This window comes from Neoarius graeffei, chromosome 15, assembly GCF_027579695.1.
Source record: "Neoarius graeffei isolate fNeoGra1 chromosome 15, fNeoGra1.pri, whole genome shotgun sequence".
Classification (NCBI taxonomy): domain Eukaryota; kingdom Metazoa; phylum Chordata; class Actinopteri; order Siluriformes; family Ariidae; genus Neoarius; species Neoarius graeffei.
In genome coordinates this window covers 35521064-35542684 of record NC_083583.1, presented here as the reverse complement: position 1 = coordinate 35542684, position 21621 = coordinate 35521064, and the positions used below count along the sequence as shown (strand labels likewise).

General features: G+C 40.6%; 1 protein-coding gene across 14 annotated transcripts in view; it reads right to left on the bottom strand.

Moving 5' to 3' along the window:
• si:zfos-588f8.1 overlaps nucleotides 1-21621 on the bottom strand; it is a 94346-nt gene that overhangs the window by 21561 nt on the left and 51164 nt on the right. For 11 of the 14 annotated variants that reach the window (XM_060941184.1, XM_060941187.1, XM_060941185.1 and 8 more), the window contains exons 4-20: nucleotides 20885-20947; nucleotides 20500-20599; nucleotides 18394-18494; nucleotides 16633-16762; nucleotides 16298-16387; nucleotides 15914-16030; nucleotides 13098-13232; nucleotides 12848-12969; nucleotides 12404-12545; nucleotides 11707-11902; nucleotides 10983-11058; nucleotides 8886-8999; nucleotides 7201-7240; nucleotides 6952-7068; nucleotides 2196-2276; nucleotides 979-1089; nucleotides 730-849 (exon numbers count right to left, since the gene is read on the bottom strand). In XM_060941184.1, coding sequence (XP_060797167.1) covers nucleotides 730-849; nucleotides 979-1089; nucleotides 2196-2276; nucleotides 6952-7068; nucleotides 7201-7240; nucleotides 8886-8999; nucleotides 10983-11058; nucleotides 11707-11902; nucleotides 12404-12545; nucleotides 12848-12969; nucleotides 13098-13232; nucleotides 15914-16030; nucleotides 16298-16387; nucleotides 16633-16762; nucleotides 18394-18494; nucleotides 20500-20599; nucleotides 20885-20947 — 1855 coding nt within the window. Of the gene's footprint in view, nucleotides 1-729; nucleotides 850-978; nucleotides 1090-2195; nucleotides 2277-6951; nucleotides 7069-7200; nucleotides 7241-8885; nucleotides 9000-10493; nucleotides 10587-10982; nucleotides 11059-11706; nucleotides 11903-12403; nucleotides 12546-12847; nucleotides 12970-13097; nucleotides 13233-15913; nucleotides 16031-16297; nucleotides 16388-16632; nucleotides 16763-18393; nucleotides 18495-20499; nucleotides 20600-20884; nucleotides 20948-21621 lie in introns of all 14 variants that reach the window. The other 3 variants (XM_060941186.1, XM_060941197.1, XM_060941188.1) reach the window with 2 other exon arrangements.

Sequence of the window (21621 nt, the reverse complement as noted above, 5' to 3'; positions counted from 1 at the left end):
CAAAAGTATTGTATGAACATTTTGGCACAAAATTGATTCCATATTGTTTCAGGTGGTGAAACATGTTTGTTGTGCTACCTTGCTTCGTTGCAATTTTTGCTAAGCACGACCTGCACAACACCTCACTCTGGTTAACATCGTCCTTTTCAAATCCGAAACACCTCCAAATAATGGAGGAGGATTTGTGTTTTGGCACCAAGTCAGATTCTGCACCACCACCGGCCAAGTTATCTTCCGCACTCATTTTCTTTCTTTTTAATTTCCCCGCTGTGTCTGTAGTGTGCGCGCGAGTCGGTCTCCGTCTCCCTCACTCCCGCCCTCATATGTTTTGTCATTGGTTGGCTTCAGCTGTCGATCCACAGCAAGCATGAAATAAGGTTTGTGGTTGGCTGGCCTTAGCGGTGCATTCAAGGGCAATCGTAAAAATGATGTTTGTTGTGACTGCCAGAGCTGTACATGCAGGGCGAGCGCGGGGAGGGGAAATCTCTCTCGTCTATATCGTTGCTTTTTCGATATTAATATCTTGAATGTTCTTATCTAGATATAGATACGATAACGATATTTCGTTCAGCCCTAATCTGAACTCTGGTTTGTACTGCAACCTTCTCCAGTCTTATGATCCAGTATTATTTATGAACAGAAAGTCTCGAGCCAAAGATTCTCATGTGCTTTGTATTGCACACCGTCTCGTTTCTGAACAGCCTGATGGAGGACAGAGAGGAAGCTGACCTTAGTTTTGCCAATTTGGTACGTCTTGGGGTCAAGATCAAGGTTCTGCAGCAGAGTCAAGATTTCTTCTGGAGAAGACGCATCTTTTGGCAGCAACACGCGAAACTGCTCAATGAACTCCTGTAGCAGGAACACATACAGCATATACTGTAAAATTCTGTAACTGCAAATATCAACATTTACAAGAAAAATGCCAAATTAGTTCATATTGAAAAGCATTAAAGTGGCATGGGATGTGTTCTAGCCCACCTGGAAGGTGTATTTGGCACCGTATCCAGACCTTCTAATGCGCACCGTCTCTAGCATGCCTGTGTAACGGAGCTGCTGCAAGATCAGTGCCTCGTCAAAACACATCTCCTTCTGCTCACACATAACCGGTTCACATAATTAGAATTTTTAGTTAAATACCAGGATCAGACACTTATTTAGCACGGTAAAGTTACAAATCAGTGTAAAATCACTAGTCATTATAGTTCTGCCTGGCGCAGAACTATAATGGTACATTTATTGCTACAGAGCTGACTTGGCATCAACAGGAGTTGCTTAGACTCCTCTACAAAACCCGGCCACACCGTCTCTCACTCTTCTCTCAAAGACTGCATTTTCTCAACCCAATCTATTTTTCTCTCCATTTCAGAGCTCAAATCTCAACAAATAATTTGTCTCGTTCAAATTTGGTGCCTCAACTTTTAGCTGCTTTCACATATGCAGTGTTTAATCTGTTTGAATGGGACTCTGGTGTGTTCTCCCCCTATGTGAAGTAGGTGAGAACACAGCAATCACACGCCGGTACAAGAGAGTCTGAGGAAGGGGTTTTCCATCTACTTCCAAGTGAACATGTGTGAGAAAGCGATTTGACTTTGAACACTCAACTGCAGGAAGTAAATCAAACACGCCATGCGATTTGTAGATGTGAGCTGCTAAACTTAGCCAAAGTACAGAGTTGTAGCCCTGCAGAAATACCATGCGTTTTGGAGATTTGAACAAACAAAAAGAGAAAAAACACATCCTGCAACACAAAAATGTTACTTATATAATTAATGGAATCATTTGTGATTTCTGCTTAAAGGGATGTTCATGTCCCCCCAATCACTGTATTTGTGACCAATAAAATAATTTGTGAATAAAAGTTTCAGGTTATATTCAGTCCTACATGTGCCTTTTACCTTTTTGCTTCACTTAAAATCACATGCAGTGTGAAATCAAACCAAACCACATCCCAAAACCTGTGTGAAAGTGCACTTATGTTGCCTTCCTGGACTCAGGGTCGTAGCATTATGCAAACTGTACAAAATACATTTCCAAGTATTAATAGCATCTACTCGCATTACCAGATATGCACGCTAAGGGCTCAAATCAATGGAAGAAGCCAGCACTGTCAAATAAGTACAGCTTTGAGTGTATCTCCACATTTAACCATCTCCAGATTAAGCACCATGTGTGTGTAAGAAAGAAAGATGCAGCACCTTTTCCGCATTTGAGCGCAGACAGCGGATGAAGAAGGGTTCAGCCTTTGCCAGAGTTTCCAGCAGCTTACTGAGAGAAGTCTACAGGAGAAAACATAAGCCTTATTGTGCAATTCTGGCTTTTATGGGCATCATTTATTCAGCAGTGTTAAAATCACATACAGACTGACTTAAAGCATATACGCAGAGCCATGGCCTCTTTCGTTTATAAATGTCTTGAGACCTCAAGAATGGCACAGGAATAGTTTTAAGTGCCAACAATAAATCTAATATAGTAATTTTTACGATTAAAGTGATTTATATAGGTAGCGGTCTCAGTGAATGACCTTGACGTCCGTAATGTCACAGCAGGAAGTCTATCGGTCTCATCGCCATTTCCGCTATACTAAAACACAGAGCTGACTGCAACTCCGATCCTCCATTTTGAGCTAATTTAATCGTCATGCCTCGTAGATGTGTTTTTGGCCGGTGCAGCAACACGACAGGAGGTGGATTTATGTTGCATTCATGGCCCAAGAATGTTCAAACTGCAAAGATTTGGACGCGTTTTGCAAGAAGTTCACGGGCACATTGGGCGCCTATGAAGTGGTCTCTCCTCTACTCTGCACATTTTACTGAAGACTCGTACAAGACCTCTGATCTGTTGAGGAGCGTTGGCTATAAGCCTGTATTGAAAGAGGGTGCAGTACCAACAATTAAAGAAAAAGAAAAGAAAAGGAAAGTATTTACTTTAAAAAAGTGAGTTCAGTTGCATCAGTCCTCCTGGAGCGTGAGCCAAGGGTTGTTGCTAAAACCCGGGATGGGACATATCGCTTGGGCAGTGACCTCCCCGCGGTTGTTGCTAAAACCAGTGACATCCCGTTCCGTCCCGGGTTTTAGTAATTGCCTGAGCCCAGCAGTAATGGTGGAATACACAGTATGGAGAAAATGAGTGGAGCAGCAGTCTTATTTCTAAACTGGATCTCGCTGCCATCTCTAAATTAATACATGTAACTTGTATTGTGTGTTTAAGTTACTGGTATAAGATTTAATTTGCTTCAGAATGTGATTGTCTCAGTTCATCTGATTATTTAATTAGCCTTTTACGTTTTATCAGTGAAAATGCACGCATGTACATGTATGTTGCATAAGTTATAACACCTATCCTGTTTTAATGAGAGTCAACCCACAATCAATGAAGTCAAATCAGTCTTAGTTGAGCAAGTCGGTAACGGTGTTTCTTACTTTCACTGTAAATTTTTATTTGTATGACTTTGGTCCATAGCTGTCAAAGGCCTCAACCTTAAAACCGGTTCCTGCTGTGATGTCACGCACTCAGGGCTGGCTGGCTCAGCGGGGCAGCTTGAATGCCAACTTTGCGGTCAATTTTAACTCTCAAATATATATTTTTTATTCCCATTTATGCAGCATACACGAGTCAAGGATGGAGATATCCACTTAAATTTATTTAAAAATAAAAGGCTCTGCATATCTGCTTTAAAGCTCAGCTTAAATTCATATACACCTTTTTTTGTCAGAATTGTTAATAATAAATGGACAAGATTCAAGAATATAGAAGGTGGTTAATAAGCTAGTTAACCTGATTAAATCTTTCACATGCTAAAATGACATGACTTTGTATAGTTCTGAAAACTGAAATATGTTAAAGTGTAACTTCCCTCTGTGCTCTGAGCCCAACACCACCCAGTCAATTTTGAAAAGTGCCTCAACATATACTCAGCAAAAATAAAAACTTGACACTCATTATTTTTCAAATAGTGTTTAGAAACTTTTCTTGAAAGAGTTCTTGTTGTGATTATGGTTAAATGCATTGTCAAGGGCATTACGTCACACATTCATTCTACTGGTCAGGCCTACATAGCACATGCGAGAGCACTGCACGCTAAAATCACGTTTCCACGTGACACAAGTGACGTGACCTATTGATACACGTGCAATTGATTTCACGGTAGCAGAGTAGAGGGTCATCTCAGAAAAACAAGGTTTTATGGTTAATTATTCGTTAATTTGCAATGCCACGACTGTCAAACATTCAGCGTGAACGTGCCATTGGCATGCTGAATACGGGAACATCCGTCACTGACGTTGCGAGGGTTATGGGATGCAGTCGACAGACCATCCATAATCTCCAGACACGTCTCCATCAAATTGGCACCACAGGAACCCTCCACAGAACTTGCAGGAGCTTGGTGCCATGTTGGTACAAATATGGCAGCGCATTCCCCAAGCTGTGTTCAGACGCATCATCGAATCCATGAGGAGACGTTGTATCGCAGTTGTGAACGCCCATGGAGGACACACCCGATATTGACGATTTCATTAAGTTGTGACTCGCAGTTTTTGATCATGGACATTGTCGTCGCATTTCCGGTGGAACCGATTCCATGACAAACATGATCTGTATGCTGTAGCATCTTTAATGACAAGATAATTGAATACAATCGTTATTTCAAACCTATTTTCCAAAATGTTCACATTATTGACTTTGAAACGAGTGTAAAGTTTATTATTTTTGTTGACTTTATATTTGAAAATGAGTGCAGTTTCTCAGACTCCCACTCGAGCACAGGGGCTGGAGGAGGTGGGTCACTTATGTCTGGTTAGAAGGCGTTAACATTTTATTTAAAAATAAATAAATAAATAAATAAATAAATGTAGTACCAAACAGTTGACTAAATCAGCATCAGCCTTTAAAGAGTCAAGATTATTTTAACCAGTAGGTGGCTTTGAGCCATTTTCAACCCATAAAATAGTGATTTTTTTTAAAGTTCATATTAACACCAGCATTGATGACGAAACATTTAGTTTACAACTATAAAAATACATTTAAAAAAAAAAAGAAAAAAAAAAAAAAAGTGTGCCATACCTCCTATAAGAGTCAAAAGTGAAAAAGGAGAAATTTGCATTTAAAGATTTCATTCTGATTCCACTGAAAGCCAAAGATCTGTCTACCTCGACATTTATAACCTTATCTAATGGGGGGAGGAACATTACTGTCAAATTGTAAAGAACTATATACTAACAGGAAGCAAGTTTTCAGTTTGATAAGAATCATCCACATCAGTAAAGGCACTTGTGGTGTTCAATCAAGAGCCTCATTGTCATCTCTTCACGCCCAAATGAGCTGTTTAAGCTTACGTCATGGTGAAATAATCGCAGATCTATTCACTTCTATTCTGTTGGATCAATTAAAACATTTATGTACAGAAGTGCATGCTCTTATTCGCGTTTATGTCATGATGGCACAGGAACATTGCAGATATTCTGATCATAAAGTAATTAGACTTGTGTTAATTTGCTGAGACTCCAAAAACCTGAAAAATTAAATTGTGAGAAACCTGCATTTCGCTAGTGACCTTTAGACACCTTTTGTCAGACTGTCTTACACATGCTCTTTGCAGGTAGATGCCAAGGCAAGATTAGAACAACAAAAATTTCCATATCAAACTGTTAAATGTGTTTTCTTAAAATGTAGAGCTCTCTTCCAAAATGCTATAAATCCATTTTGATTGTTTTCAGAAAAATGACATTTACCCAGACTCATAAATTTCGCAAAATATTTAATTTATCCTGTTATAATAGATAGTTCAGTTTGAACATTTTCAACAACTGAGAAATCTAACAACGTTATTGATTATAAATCTAAAGCTTATTATATATTTTTTTCAAAATGCTATAAATCCATTCATTGTTTTGTCTCCGTTTTTAAAACAAGAGAACATGCTGTAGATATATAATATCAGGAACTTTCATAATACAATTTATAATAAAATCAAATAAATTATATCAACACTTAAATAACATTCATTCATTCATTCATTCATTCATTCATGTTTAATCTTACGTTTTAAGACTGTCCACCACAGAAAACTAGCTAAATAACAAATGGCCAGTTAGTTCAATTATTTTTTTAAATGTAATCCATTCAAAGTGCCACTTGAAATAGCATGACAAAACCACTAATTAAATAAACATCGATAAAAATACATTCAATAGTCAAGTTATTCAGTAAAGTGTTGAACCTGTAAAAGTAGCACCATTACCCGCTACATAAAACAAATAACTTCAAAACAACACATACAAATGACCTCCGTGCTCAATCTTAAATTCATTCTTAAATCTTAAACCTGTCTAACACCAAATAAGTACAGATACAGCTGATGCAAGTAATAAGCCTGTCCTATTGGAGTTTTTGGAAGAATCAAGTTTTGCATTATATCAAAGACTGTTAATCTTTAGTAACTCTGCCTAAAAGGTCATAGAACACGCAAGCTCTGCGACGATGCAAAATGAATGATGCAGATTCTATCTGCTTCTCTCTCTCTCTCGGTCACGCTGACTGAACTCTGATTGGTCTAGAGGAAATATGTCGCACTCAGCCAAAAAACCAAGTGTAGCACCTATCGCGTTTTGGAGAGAAACGACAATTTGCAGCACATATAAACAAGGAAATATAGGCTAGTGATTTGGCATGAAACATTAATGGAGCAGTGAAAAGGCTCAGTACACAGCAGAATAGTGCGACTAACTCTTTAAATTTGGCGTTTATCACGTTTTGGAAAAGAGCTCTTCAAATAGACATGTCAAAAGTATATTATTGGCAGAACCACAGATTTTTTTTTTTGCATAATTTTTTCTTCACGAATTCAGGTACGAGCCAATGAATTTTTGCAGACCAACACACACACTCTTACCATACAATTTAATCATTGGAGCAAGGTGTATACTAGTGCATGTTCAGTGGGAGGAGCTGTACCTGGAACTGAGCGCTGATACTCGGGGGCCTCTTCTTCTTGTGCAGGTGAAGCAGAGACTTGGTAGTGCAGTCATGAAGGCCAACAATGAACTTCAGTGAGCGCGAGTCCAGCAGGTTCTACACAACACATGCATGGACCCACAGCAATGGATACCACAATAATGGCAAAACTTTCACACAAACCTGATTCACCCTCAGCAGACACAGAAGTGTATAAATGTAAAAAGACAAGGAGTGCCATGACTTTACCTTTGGAATCAGCTGCTTGTGTTTGGTGTTTTTGTTCTTCCTGTAAATGAAGAATAGCAAAGTTGAGCGTGTGGTGGGACGGGGCTTTGGTAGTTAGTGTCGTTATTGGGAGTCATGCACTGACGAGGGGGATTAAACAAGGCACTTGAAGCAGACTGAATGAAAGTAGAGGAGAATAATAAAGGAATGAGAACAGAAAACGATGGATCATCTCTTTTCTCTTAAAGACAAATGTGATATTTGGTTGCCTCATTACAAAAAAGGAGCTTGCCTGTAATGGATGAAGATTCATGTTTGCTGCAACTCTGCTAGTTCAGCTATTAGGGGTTGAACAACTATTAAAGTGCAGTTTTGGGCCACAGTTTGGTTGGGATTGCAGTTACTTAAAACTTCAAGTAAAATTACACTAGAATACAGAGTGAACTTTTTCTCTACAGTGAGGGTAAAGAAGCATTTCAGACACTTTTGGCTTTGACAGTTACTCACGGCCATGCAAGGCCTTAAATTCCTCAATAATCTTCGAGAACTGAAAATGATTTGCCAATAGGAACGGGCCAACACAACCACAATGCTGCAAAAATTACTTCTTTTTAAAAACATTTTTTAGGCTTATGAATACATACTTTTTGTTCACATTTACAAGTTTAAAAGTCAAAAGACAGTGGGTATAAATTTGAAGCGACTATAAAATAACCACAACCAGTTTAAAAACTTCACGTGTGGGTTTGAATTTTCATTAATAGAAATATAGACCGGGCGGCACGGTGGTGTAGTAGTTAGCGTTGTCGCCTCACAGCAAGAAGGTCCGGGTTCGAGCCCCGTGGCCGGCGAGGGCCTTTCTGTGCGGAGTTTGCATGTTCTCCCCGTGTCCACGTGGGTTTCCTCCGGGTGCTCCGGTTTCCCCCACAGTCCAAAGACATGCAGGTTAGGTTAACTGGTGACTCTAAATTGACCGTAGGTGTGAATGTGAGTGTGAATGGTTGTCCGTGTCTATGTGTCAGCCCTGTGATGACCTGGCGACTTGTCCAGGGTGTACCCCGCCTTTCGCCCGTAGTCAGCTGGGATAGGCTCCAGCTTGCCTGCGACCCTGTAGAACAGGATAAAGCGGCTAGAGATAATGAGACGAGATGAGAAATATAGACCACTATGATCCCAATAAATAGCCAAAACATCATTGTACACATTTAAATTACACTCCTTTAATAAATCTGTACTGAGAGGCGTCCATGGAATTTATTTTATTAGTTCCCCCAACTTAAAAAAATAAAAATAAATTTCAAGAGCCTCTGCTTCAGAGTACAACAGGCTAATTTGGCTCATGCAGCAGGTTAGAAACTGTGCCGAGCAATTATTTCACATTTCACAAGAGGGGGAGGGGGTGTATTTGTAAGTTAGAACACAAACAAGCACAGCAGGCAAAAACAGCTCAGGAGAGCCTAATAAAGCTTAGCTCAAGGCTCGTAAACACTGCTCTCTTGTACCTGGAGCACCCGGGCACAAATTAGTGCCAAACATGTTAGGAGGGTCTATTAAAGCAGCACGAGTTCAGGAGCATTCATATGACTTACAGTTGAAGTAAACTAAGCTTAGCCAAGAAAAGAACATCATTTGTTACAAGGTATGATGCTGGGGACAGCAGGCTGGAATCAGGGGTCAACAGTTAGTGTCTCTCTGGACCGACTCACTGAAGAAAGTGGCGTGGGAATCGCAGGCGACCCCAGGACTGAAGCAGCTTACGTGGGTCTTCGCCATCCAACTGCAAGTCCTTAATGGAGTTGATAATTTGGGCGTGCATGTCGCTGATTCACATTTAGAGAGGGGAAGGTGTAGATGGAATGTGGTAGGATGTGGTTTAAAAAAAGAAAAAAAAAAGGAGGAGACAGAAACCCAACAGTTAATTATGCACCTCTGGAAAGGAAAGATTCCTCCACCAAAGACACCAAAGGGCAGACAGTCTACATATATTACATCTCTCTCACACACACCGGTAGCAGATGGAGAACCACAAGCAACTTGAATTCTAATCACAACCACATTGGTGCCATGAAGGCTTGGCATCGTGTCCTGCTTGCCTGTGACTCTCATCTGCAACCATAATGGAGAGGGCTCAGGGCTCTAAATCAGGAGCATGGTAGTGCTGCAACAAAACCATGCTTTTGTGAGTGCAGGGGAAAAACAGTGACGTGAGGAAGTCCATGCAGGTGCAACTCTGATGATACTGGTGTTAACTGGTGCTGATTGATTGCCTCCATGTGGTCCATGCACTTAGAAAAACCTACCACACAGCTCAGGAGGTCAAACAGGACGTGCTGGCAGAGGAGGATACGGGACATCACGTTGATAAACCACTAGCCTGACTTTTATTCACTAATATTGGCTTTACTAAATGACGTAAAAAGCAGGCGGGTCTTATGATTCAGTGCTTTTAATTTATTCCTATTTCACATTTGACTTTAAAAACGTGCACTGCCATACACATCATGGACTCCGTTTACTAATCAGACTACACTGTGAAACTGGCTTGCATTAAGTTCAAGTGACAGGCAGTTTATAGCTGCTGTAACACAAGCAAGAACAGGAACCATCTTGTTCCACAACATTACACGTAACTATAAATGGATAAAAAGCATATTTTCCTTCAGAAATTGAAATTAATCAGTGTTGGGGTGGCAACAGTAACTGTTGGCCATTTTCCTCCAACAGTATTCCCACTGTGCTCCAATGCTCTTCTGCCTATTTTGTGACCAAAGCAAGCAGAAAACTTGTTTCATCAGATGGCACTGTTATGAATAAATAAATAAATATATATATATATATATATATATATATATATATATATATATAAAAAAAAAGCCTGCACTTTTTTGTTGCTGCTCTGATTAATAGCAGTGCTGTGCACTCCTCTTATAGCTTTATTTATATTTTTAAAAAAAAAAGTCCTCAGCAGCCTTCTGTTTAAACATGAATGCGTTTCACTCTATGCAGTTGTGACTTCAGACTTGTGTTCCGACATGTTGGAGAATTTCTCTGGCCCTGTGCTCTCGCTGTTTATACAGGTTATCAATAACAACGAAAACCGCGAGCCTTATTTGGGCAAAGTATTTACTCTCATTCATTTGGCAGAATAGATTTGGTGCATCTGTAGTACAGAGATTTTTCACTGAAATCCTGAAAGATTAGCACCAATAGCACACTTTCTACAGCACGAGCTCAATCTCCATGTCCTAGTCCTGTCCACTGCAGCCAGCGCCTCCTGCCAGACCCCCAGCTGTGCTCAGTTCTCCTCCACTTACTTTTTACTCTCATAACTAGCAAAGATGTCCTCAAAAGCCTCTAGGGGGCGCTCCTCTGAGAGATCAAAGGAGAAATCGAGCATAGAGGCCCGGCTGTAAAGGAGAAACAGCACACAGGCAATCACTCATGACAGAATGGACACAGGGAGGCAGATCTGTGACCAACCCTCAACCCACAGGAGGAAGGGGCTCAGAACTAGGAAACTCCAGGAGAAGCACACAGGTATGCTGAAGGCAAACAAACAATACACAGCATCTTTGTGTTAACGGTTTGGCATAAATGTTAATAACTGTGTGTGTGTGTGTGTGTGTGTGTGTGTGTGGGGTAGACTTGTGAGAACCTGCATGTAACATGCCTCCGGGAGGTGAGACAGGTCACATGACCATCACACAAAACCAAAGGACAGGAAGGGATCAAGTTGCTCATAGCACTTCCTGGTTTCTCGTTTTCTCAAATATCGGCATAGATAATCTTAGTTTAAGCCTTACCGATACATCCTCTCGATGGGAGTGTTTGACCTCTGCAGCTCTCCCAGTGGAACTCTTGAAACGGGTCTAACCACACCTGCATGGAGGAAAAACACAAAACACACACAATTTCTCATTCATCTCATTCTCATTCTCTAGCCGCTTTATCCTTCTACAGGGTCGCAGGCAAGCTGGAGCCCATCCCAGCTGACTACGGGCGAAAGGCGGGGTACACCCTGGACAAGTCGCCAGGTCATCACAGGGCTGACACATAGACACAGACAACCATTCACACTCACATTCACACCTACGGTCAATTTAGAGTCACCAGTTAACCTAACCTGCATGTCTTTGGACTGTGGGGGAAACCGGAGCACCCGGAGGAAACCCACGCGGACACGGGGAGAACATGCAAACTCCGCACAGAAAGGCCCTCGTCGGCCACAGGGCTTGAACCCGGACCTTCTTATTGTGAGGCGACAGCGCTAACCACTACACCACCGTGCCGCCCCACACACACAATTTCTATTGAAACAAATTCAAGTCTCGCCAAATTCCTGACTCAAACAATACATTCTTCTGTTTTTGTTCTCAGCCTGCATATTTAATCATTTCAAATCCAGACATGCATCACACACCACAATTTCATGTGCAGGCTAAAAATAAACCTCAGATTTTTTGCAATTAACCTGCTTCTGAGCTTAAACCCCCCCCCCCCCCCCAAACTAAACTCCACAGGACGTACCAGAGGTTTTGGCTGCCCAGCAGCGTCCTGCTTCATTGAAAGCAGCAAGGGCACGGATGGCGGCTCGGAGGATGCCCCAGCGGAACATGGCCACCGGGTCCATCCCGATCAGCTGACGCACGTAGGCCCGATCACTGCTGCGCAACAGGGCCACGATGTCCGGTCGCATATGGTCTGTGTTCTTCTCTCGGAAATCCTGCCAGAATTTGAACATACAAGTTGTCATACACGTCAGGGTGCGACAAGTAGATAAGCAGAACACCTGGAAAATACTGACTACTACATCTAAGACATAAAAACACATGGAGGATGTGGTATTAAAGGAAAATATTAAGTTGTTGTTACTGCCTTAAGCTGATTATTTCTCCAACATGGCCTAATATAGGTTATTCCTCTTTAACCACAACATGACAACAATCATTAATTTATTTATAATGAATGCCATGTCCTAATTTTTATCCATTTGCAGTTACATCGAATGTTGTGGAACATCAAAAAGGTCAGCAATTTTTGTTCCCTTACCATCCGCTCCTTTTTCTCTCTCAAAGTTAAAAGGAGGAGGGGAAAAAAAAAAAAAAAAAAAACCCCACAACACACAGCTTGTCATGTTACCAAGAAACTGCAAAGCATAAAACTCTGGAGACTCCTTTCATAAATGGTACAGACATTTATACAGTTCTATAGTTGTGCATGTTACCTTGATCTGGTACTTGACCTTCCCGGCAAAATGGCGGATGACAAAAGCTGGCTCCATCACAGGCGTGGCCACAAAGTAGTGGTTTCTCTCATGCTGTTGCTTAAATTTGGCAAGCAAGGTTATATCTGTGGCATGGGGAAAACTGTAGAGACGACAAATAAATAAATAAAACAAACCCCAGATTCTCTCACAAAAAAAAAAAGACACACAAATGAGAAATGCAGAGGAGGAAAAAAATGTTTCTAAAGTAAGGGGCATGCACCATGGCTTGTATGTACAGCTTAGAGTACAAAGTGCATCTTGTGCATGTTAATAACAGGGGTGGACAAAACAGTAGCCCAGGTACCTGGGACAAGTTTTCACATCCAGGCTATTTTTTTTGTCATATTTGTCCACCCCTGAACAACCAAGACAGAAACAGTCGTTTGATGTTCTAGGTCTTACTTGCTCTCCTCATCCAGTAAATAGAGGAGTCCAGTGGGTTTCTTGCTGACGAGGTGAATGCAGCCCACATTATCAGTGTAGTCGATGTTGTGCCATGTAATACCCTCAGACTGATACTCCTCCTGCAATTGCAAAACATTACACAAACAACTATACACAAGACTTAGCATAAAGTAGATCTCAACCACAAGCACTGCAGAACGCAAAAACCACACCCAAGTATTCGCGTTAAAAGATAACGTGGTCTGACCTGCTCCAGCGTGAAGATGTGCTGGTTAAAGTAATACTGCAGCTGTTCATTAGCATAGTTGATGCAGAATTGCTCGAAACTGTTGGTCTCAAAGTCTTCAAAGCCAAAGATGTCCAGAACACCTATGGACAAACACTGCGAGTGGAAAACAGACAGAAGAGGATAGGTTCAAACATATGAGCAAGCATTCTGAAACCTAGTGAGGTCCTCTGGCTGCAAGAAATATTAATGTAGATTGAGGAATTATTTATAATTAGAGCCGATTTGATATTTTAAATCACAACACTGAAAATTACCCTGACATCTCGGTAGTATTTGTAGTTGTACTACTTATTTTTAGATCCACCACTTGTTAATTTTTTCCAACCATACTGTTGTTTTTTTTTTGGGGGGGGGGCTGTCCAGTGGGATACACTTCTAGTACACTTTCTCCTATTTCAGTCCATCAGTGGTGAAGTATTTTACATTTATGTTCCAGATAACTTCAGCTAAATATTCTTGTTCTTAAAGCAGATACGCAGAGCCATGGCCTCTTTCGTTTATAAAAGCCTTGAGACCTCAAGAATGGCACAGGAATAGTTTTAAGCGCCAACAATAAATCTAATATAGTAATTTTTACGATTAAAGTGATTTATAATCGGTAGCGGTCTGAGTGAATGACCTTGATGTCCGTAACGTCACAGCAGGAAGTCTATCGGTCTCCTCGCTATTTCCACTATACTAAAACACAGAGCTGACTGCAACGCCGATCCTCCATTTTGAGCTAATTTATCGCCATGCCACGTAGATGCGTTTTTGGCTGGTACAGCAACACGACAGAAGGTGGATTTATGTTACATTCATGGCCCAAGAATGTTCAAACTGCAAAGATTTGGACGCGTTTTGCGAGAAGTTCACGGGCACATTGGGCGGCTATGAAGTGGTCTCTCCTCTGCTCTGCACATTTTACTGAAGACTCGTACAAGACCTCTGATCTGTTGAGCGTTGGCTATAAGCCTGTATTGAAAGAGGGTGCAGTACCAACAATTAAACTACAAGAAAAGGAAAGCAAGTTCAGTTGCACCAGTCCTCCCAGAGTGAGCCAAGGGTTGTTGGTAAAACCCGAGACGTGACATATCGCTCAGGCAGTGACCTCCCTGCAGTTGTTGCTAAAACCAGTGACATCCCGTTCCATCCCGGGTTTTAGTAATTGCCTGAACCGAGCAGTAATGGCGGAATACACAGTATGAAAAGTGAATGAGTGGAGCAGCCGTTTTATTTCTAAACTGGATCTTGCTGCCATCTCACCTTTATGTGGAAGAAGCGAATGAACAGAGAACTGAATGAACAACTGAAAGTCAGATTGTTCCAAAAACAAAATCAGTCACAAGATCCACCTTCAAGAAGCGAGAACACAGACGGGTAAGCTCCGACTCATTTGGATGGAGAAGGAAAAAAAAAAGGGGGGGGGGGGAAGGACTCGTTTACCTGCATTTAGATTAATACATGTAACTTGTATTGTGTGTTTAAGTTACTGGTATAACATTATTTAATTTGCTTCAGAATGTGATTGTCTCAGTTCATCTGATTATTTAATTAGCCTTTTATGTTTTATCAGTGAAAATGCACGCATGTACATGTATGTTGCATAAGTTATAACACCTATCCTGTTTTAATGAGAGTCAACCCACAATCAATGAAGTCAAATCAGTCTTAGTTGAGCAAGTCGATAACGGTGTTTCTTACTTTCACCATAAATTTTTATTTATATGACTTTGGTCTATAGCTGTAAAAGGCCTCGACCTTAAAACCGGTTCCTGCTGTGACGTGTCACACTCAGGGCTGGCTGGCTCAGCGGGGCAGCTCGAATGCCAACTTTGCGGTCAATTTTAACTCTCAATTTTTTTTTTTTTACTCCCATTTATGCAGCATACAAGAGTCAAGGATGGAGATACTATCCACTCAAATTTATTTAAAAATAAAGGCTATGCGTATCTCCTATAAAGTTCCCTGAATAGGCTTTAATCATGCTTGTGTTGCATGAGGGTTACAAAGCTACATCCACATATATACACACACAACTATGAAGAAAAAAAACTTGGACTAAAATTGTTTATAATATGCTTTGATATTTATATAAATGTTTTCCATTTATAAAAAATAAATAAAATACACACGTACGTTAGATCAGGAAACAGCTTAAACACTTGTGCAAAACATCTTTAGGCTACAAATAAATGTCAGTATAAAAGCTCTATGTATGCGCTCTAAGCATTTTAATTTATTTGCCCTCAACATTAATAGAGGCTCTTGACTTTTATCTGCATGATTTTATGCACTGCACCACTGCCATGTGTTTGGGTGACGAAATAATTGCAGAAATGAGCAGGTCTACAAGTGTTCCTAATATTTTAAATATCTATTTGTTAAATACATATTATATAATTTTCAAAGCTTCATAATAGATTAAAAAAAATATATATACATCAGGTGGGGAGGCAAGTCACCATCTTGTTTAAAGTGGCATAATGCCTGGGGTGGAGCTGCTCATGCTTTTATGCTACAGCTGGACCCTGTCACACTCCTTTCCCTTTCGTTGCAGTTTTAGCTCAGTCAGTACGGTCATATCTACAGTATTTAATTCTTTGAATGACCATGCATTAAAAAACACCCCAACCCACTTCTTGAAACCAAAGCTTTTACATTATTACAGTTACTGTGACGCCCTACCTATAGTTAAGTCATTTAATATGCTTAAGAAACTGAAAAAAGGTAAAGGCATGAAAGAGTAACGTGAAAAAGCTTCCAGTTTGATGGAAAAGTAATATATATCTCACCGGAACGGACTCCTCCATGTCCTTCTTATTGAGCAATGCATGATTGAGGCGCAGGACAATCCAATCAAATAGGGCACTGTACAGAGACTTAGCCATAGAGTCCCGTGCTGTGATTGCCTGAGGAGGAGAAAGGGGGGGAAAAAAAAAAAAAAAAGTGTTAGCTATCAAATCAAATCTACTTTATTGGTCCACAGATATGGAAATTTATCTTTGGCTCCACAGGTGGTAGTTTTAAAAAAAATCTGAAGGTTTTCAGTTCACGCTGAACATATCACTCAAGGTGACTGCACATAATCTGGTTTTAGATCACTATAATTAGTGATTATATAGGAACCACACATTTTCATTAAGAGTGTGCAATACTGAAGACATGGCCTGTTGTACCTCACTGTGGCTGTAGGGAAGGATCAGCTTATCGTTAACTGTAACCGTTTTCCTCTTTGTGAGTGCCTCAACTAGCAGCTCTTCTTTAACCTGCAAAACACACACACCCCTGTTCATAAAGTCCTGAAATTTATTTAGTCTGTTATAAATGCTTTGTATCAAGGGAACCCCCCCCCCCCCCCAAAAAAAAAGATCGTTTCTTTGTGGACACAACATAACTTCACTTGTACAACATTGTTATAAGTAGTAATACTGTTTTGATTACATGTTTCTGATTACTATTTAAATTTATTTCTAGAACAGATTCTTGCTGTTGCTTCATTACACTCCGTTACCTTGAGTAGTTCTGAGAGGTTAGCGAGCACCTCAGGTGGTCCCACATCCAGTCCCTCATCCCTGCCTGTGGCTTTCCTGCTGTAGGTGACGTTACCCAGGTACAAAATGGCCGATAGCACGGAGAATATCCTGAAATAGTGAAATTTTTAACAGATCATTAATTGTGCCACAGTGTTATGTTCTTGATTCTGATTAGTCTGAAGGTGCTGATTATTATTATTAATAATAATAAAAATAAAAAAAACCCACACCAGCAGCTCTGTAGGAGTGCAACTGCATATCACCGGTTTATATTTATACACCAATACATTATAGCTATAACCGCTCATTCACAGGGACTTGAAATGCAGACACTACATAAACTAAAAAAGGTTAAACTAAAGGTGTAGCAGTTGCTATGGTGACATTTTCAGTAAGGAGATGTTTAACATTAATGGAAGGAGTTGCCTTTGCCATTGCCAGCACTTTGCAACAAGTCAGAGGTAAAGCGGTAATGAAGTTTTCTGACATCGTCAGGACAGGAGTTTTTGCTTTGCTGGTTCAATGTAAAATGACGGGTTATATTGAGCATATTAACTTCAAAAGAGAAAGAAAATAGTAACCGCTTCCTCACACCACCCTGCTGTTGATTATTTTCCTACATAAGCACAACACGGAATGTTTTACTCCTTACATAATTCACTCTAGCTCAGACACGTGCTTCCTCTTCAGCCAATATAAACCATGAATCAACACACGCAGGGTGTGAGCAATAAGCTTATTGAGCTACTAAATGCAGTGACTCAATAAGGTTCAGCGCTACAGTCATTTGTTTACTTCTGATGGAACGCTTTGAGCAAATAAGCTTTAAGGAAGTTTTCCACCCACCCCAAATGCTTTGACATACTTGAGGTCCAGAATTTGCTTCTATAGCTTGACACTGGACCTACACGATCAAGACTGCCAACAAATCCCCAAATCAAAATCAAACCATATCCAGGTCTACAGGGATGTCATTAAGCTCTGCTGATGTGGTTTAAGGCACAGTGGGACTGCCTGCACTCTAAAAGCAAACTTCATCATGTAGCTGAACACTGGGATACGAGTGTCTGTACTTGTTACAAGGTTCATACAGTGGTTTCAAGCTAAATTGACTACATTTGTTTGGAAGGAGTGCACTGGGCATTCACTGAATGATGTCTCATTTTCCAACCAGGCTGGATTATACTCTGGAACTCATACTTTCTGAGCAGCACAATTTTTTCCATCAATCAGACAAGTAATATAAATTAAGTGTATGCCTCAGAAATGTTATCCTGCAGATTTCATATGGTGCTGTCTTTGCCCCAGATGACCGTGATCATCCATGCTGTAGGACCAAAAGTCCAGGGTTGGCATTGGACCTGATCCTACTCTTCCTGCAAGTCAAACCGTAATCCCTAACCCACAAGATGCTCTACAAAACTGAACACTATACTCCAGCATGAAATATAGCCCCCCACCTTCTGGACTTTTGGGTAGATTTGGCCCAGGTAGGAGGAGCTGGATCAGATCCAACTTCAACCCCCCAGGACTTTTAGTTATACAGTGAGGGATACTTGAAATGGTGACCCCCCCCCAAAAAAAAATAAAAATAAATTTTTTTACAAACTAATATTGTACTTTCTTTACTCAGGAACTAACTTGTTTCCACAACGTTTAATGTAATCATAAATGAATAAAAAGTGCAACAGGCTATACATTAATTTCAGAGTGTGCCGTTGCAAGGTGATTATACTCACCGTTTCTTGGTGGCAGGTAGGAAGCCCACCATCTCCATGGCTTGCTGCAAGCGCTCAAAGTCGTGCCGAAGGTCGTCTGCATCTTCTATGGTAAAGTTTTGCTATTGGGGGCAGGGAAGAGAAACTAACTGTAGTAGAGCATGGTCTGGCATTATTTACTTTAAGAGTAAATTTGAAGTCTGATGAGGACACAGTGATGCAGAGCTGACCACTGGTTCAGAGACACGGCCCACCGCTTTCTCCTGTTAATGCTAACTGATAAGTAAGACAGAAAGTAGCATTCTCCTCTTAATGTGTTCAGCTGAATTAAGACACTGCACAAGCAGCCAGGATGTGATGAGCAAGTTTACAGGAAGTACATTAGCCATAAAAAAAATAATTAAAAAAAAAAACTGGTATGAGAACTGGCTAGAACTCATCCCACCCTGACTATGTCAGGGCTTCTCAACCCTTTTTTTTGCACCAAAAAAAAGGTGTTTGCGCTGGTTTAGTAAATATAACGTACAACTTTTTATATTTGTATATGTAAATAATTTAATTGATCTAGAAGTTCTCTGTTTTCTATTCTCCGTTTATCCTGTAATGATGCTGCTGGAATTTCCCTGAAGGAACCTTCCCAAAGGGATTAGTAAAGTTCTATCTAATCTAACTATTTGTAAATATTATAAACATGCATTATGATTGTATAGAGTCATTAATCCAATGATCTTTTCACTTCTATGCTCTACGCCAGTGAGCTTTCACAAAGTTTGGATTTTTCACAGATGACTCCAAGTGTTTGCTGCTGCAGTAGAGCTACTGCGGTTATATTCCTACATAATATAGTGCATCCCAAAAAGTTAGATTATTATGAAAGTTTTGGTTTTTTTGGAATTTAATTAAAAAAGGTACTTTCATTCATACTGTATGTTCATTACATGTAAAGTGAAATATTTTAAGCCTTTTTGTGTTTTAATTTTGATGATTATGGCTTATAGCTCATGAAAATCAGAAATCCAGTATCTCAAAATATGAATTTTATTTCGCGTTTGACTAAAACCACAAACACCGTGCATCTCTCAGTCTAGGTCAACACACACAATCATGGGGAAGACTGCTGACTTGACAGTTGTCCAGAAGACGACCATCAACAACCTCCACAAGGAGGGTAAGCCACAGGAGGTCATTGCTGAAAAGGCTGGCTGGAAAAGGTGCACAAGCAACAGGGATGACCGCAGCTTTCAAAGGATTGTCAAGAAAAGTCGATTCAAGACCTTGGGAGAGCTTCACAAGGAGTGGACCGAGGCCGGTGTCAGTGCATCAAGAGCCACCATGCACAGGAAAGGGGCTACAGCTGTCACATTCCTAATATTAAGTCACTCCTGAACCAGACACATCAGAAGCATCTTACCTGGGCTGAGAGAAAGAGCTGGACTGTTGCTCAGTGCTCCAAAGTCCTCTTTTCAAATGAAAGTAAATGTTGCATTTCATTTGAAACTTGCACTGAACTTTAAAACACCTTGGATTCTGTGTCTCTCCACTCTTCCTCCAGACTCTAGGACCTTGATTTCCAAATGAAATGCAGCATTTACCTTCATCTGAAAAGAGGACTTTGGACCACTGAGCAACAGTCCAGTTCTTTCTCTCCTTAGACCAGGTAAGACGCTTCTGATGTCTCTGGTTCAGGAGTGGCTTGATATGAAATACTCAATGAAATATTTTAAGACACTGGCTCTAATTTTCATGAGCTAAGCCATAAATCAAAAAAAAAAAAAATGCTTGAAACATTTCACTTTACATGCAATGAATATAGAAAAATTTAACTTTATGAATTGAACAACAAAAACCCACAAACTGTCACGATATTCTAATTTTTTGAGATGCCCAAGTATATGTTAATACAGTAAGAATGTTGGACAGAGTCGTGCTGTGATCTAACTAAAGGGTGGTACAAAATCTCCTGTCATCCCATTTGCATCTCGGACCCTAATGCATTTACAAAATGATTCTCTAACACAAAAGAATTAGAAATGCAGCATCACTGCACAGTGCATCATTTTAGACCAAGTCGGTTGCATAAATGCCATTTCGATAAAGACTACAAAGCCCATTATAACCAGTGCTCACCTGCTTGAGGTAGTTGTAGTTCTCTGGCTGCAAGAGCTTGTACTCCTTGCGTTCCTCCTCAGACGCCCCCATCAGCAGGTAGTAAAACACATGATAGTTTCTATGTGCGAGACAAAATGGCAGTTCAAAGAGCGAGATAAGCATATTCATGCTCCAATTTAATCAGCCATGTTTACATTACACCCATCAGGAGTTGTTTTTCCACACCACCACTGATAAGTGGGAATCTCACCTAGTTTTCACATTCTATAATTAGCTCATTAATGATACAGATGGCTTTTTTTGGGGGGGGGGGGGGGGGGGGGGGGGGTTGGTTGTAGAGCGAGCGCTCTCAGAAGCCAAGTTATATAAAAAGGATTAATGGCATTAAACACATTTTTTTTACCTTTCATTCTTCTCTCTAGACACCAGACGGGATTTCTCCAGCAGGTACTTCTCAACAACCGCCCTGCAAAAGCAGAGAACCATTGATTTACATTTTCCTCGCCTTCCTCACTGCACATGGTGATTGATTATGAATCAGGCCTGCTGGCTGTCAATAGGAGTCAAGGGTGTGCATGGTTTTGGTCAATGGCACAAGGAAGGCAGATGGCCAGAACAATACTGCAAACCAAACAAAGACTCAAGTCGAAGTGATGTGATCATGCGGTCGAGAAAAACGCTATTCTAACAGAACGCCAAAATAAACAGCTACATTGATTATTCAAAGGTGGTCACTGAACTCCTTCACTTTTCTATACACAGTTTGTTCTCGTCTAAGAATAGACAAGAAAACATTTGACATGATTTTAAATCACATTTAGAGCTCTACAAGCCTCAGAAGGAACAAAATAAAAAAAAAGCCGTCTCAGGCTACAACAAAAGCAACAGACTTACTGAGTACTCATCAATGGAGTGGGGATGACTGCATGGGGCTGCATTCAGCCAAAGAACAATGAAGTGCGTGAAAGCATCCTCTCAAGCTGCCAGCTTTGTTATCGGGTTTATGAGCCTCCTTGGTTGCCGTACTCGCTCTGGAACAGCCCTGCTTTTGTTTCGCACTGAGCACGTGCACCGCACACAGCGCCAGCTGCGCATATTGTCCAACGGAGACTTTTTGACAAAGACTCAGAAATGAGACAA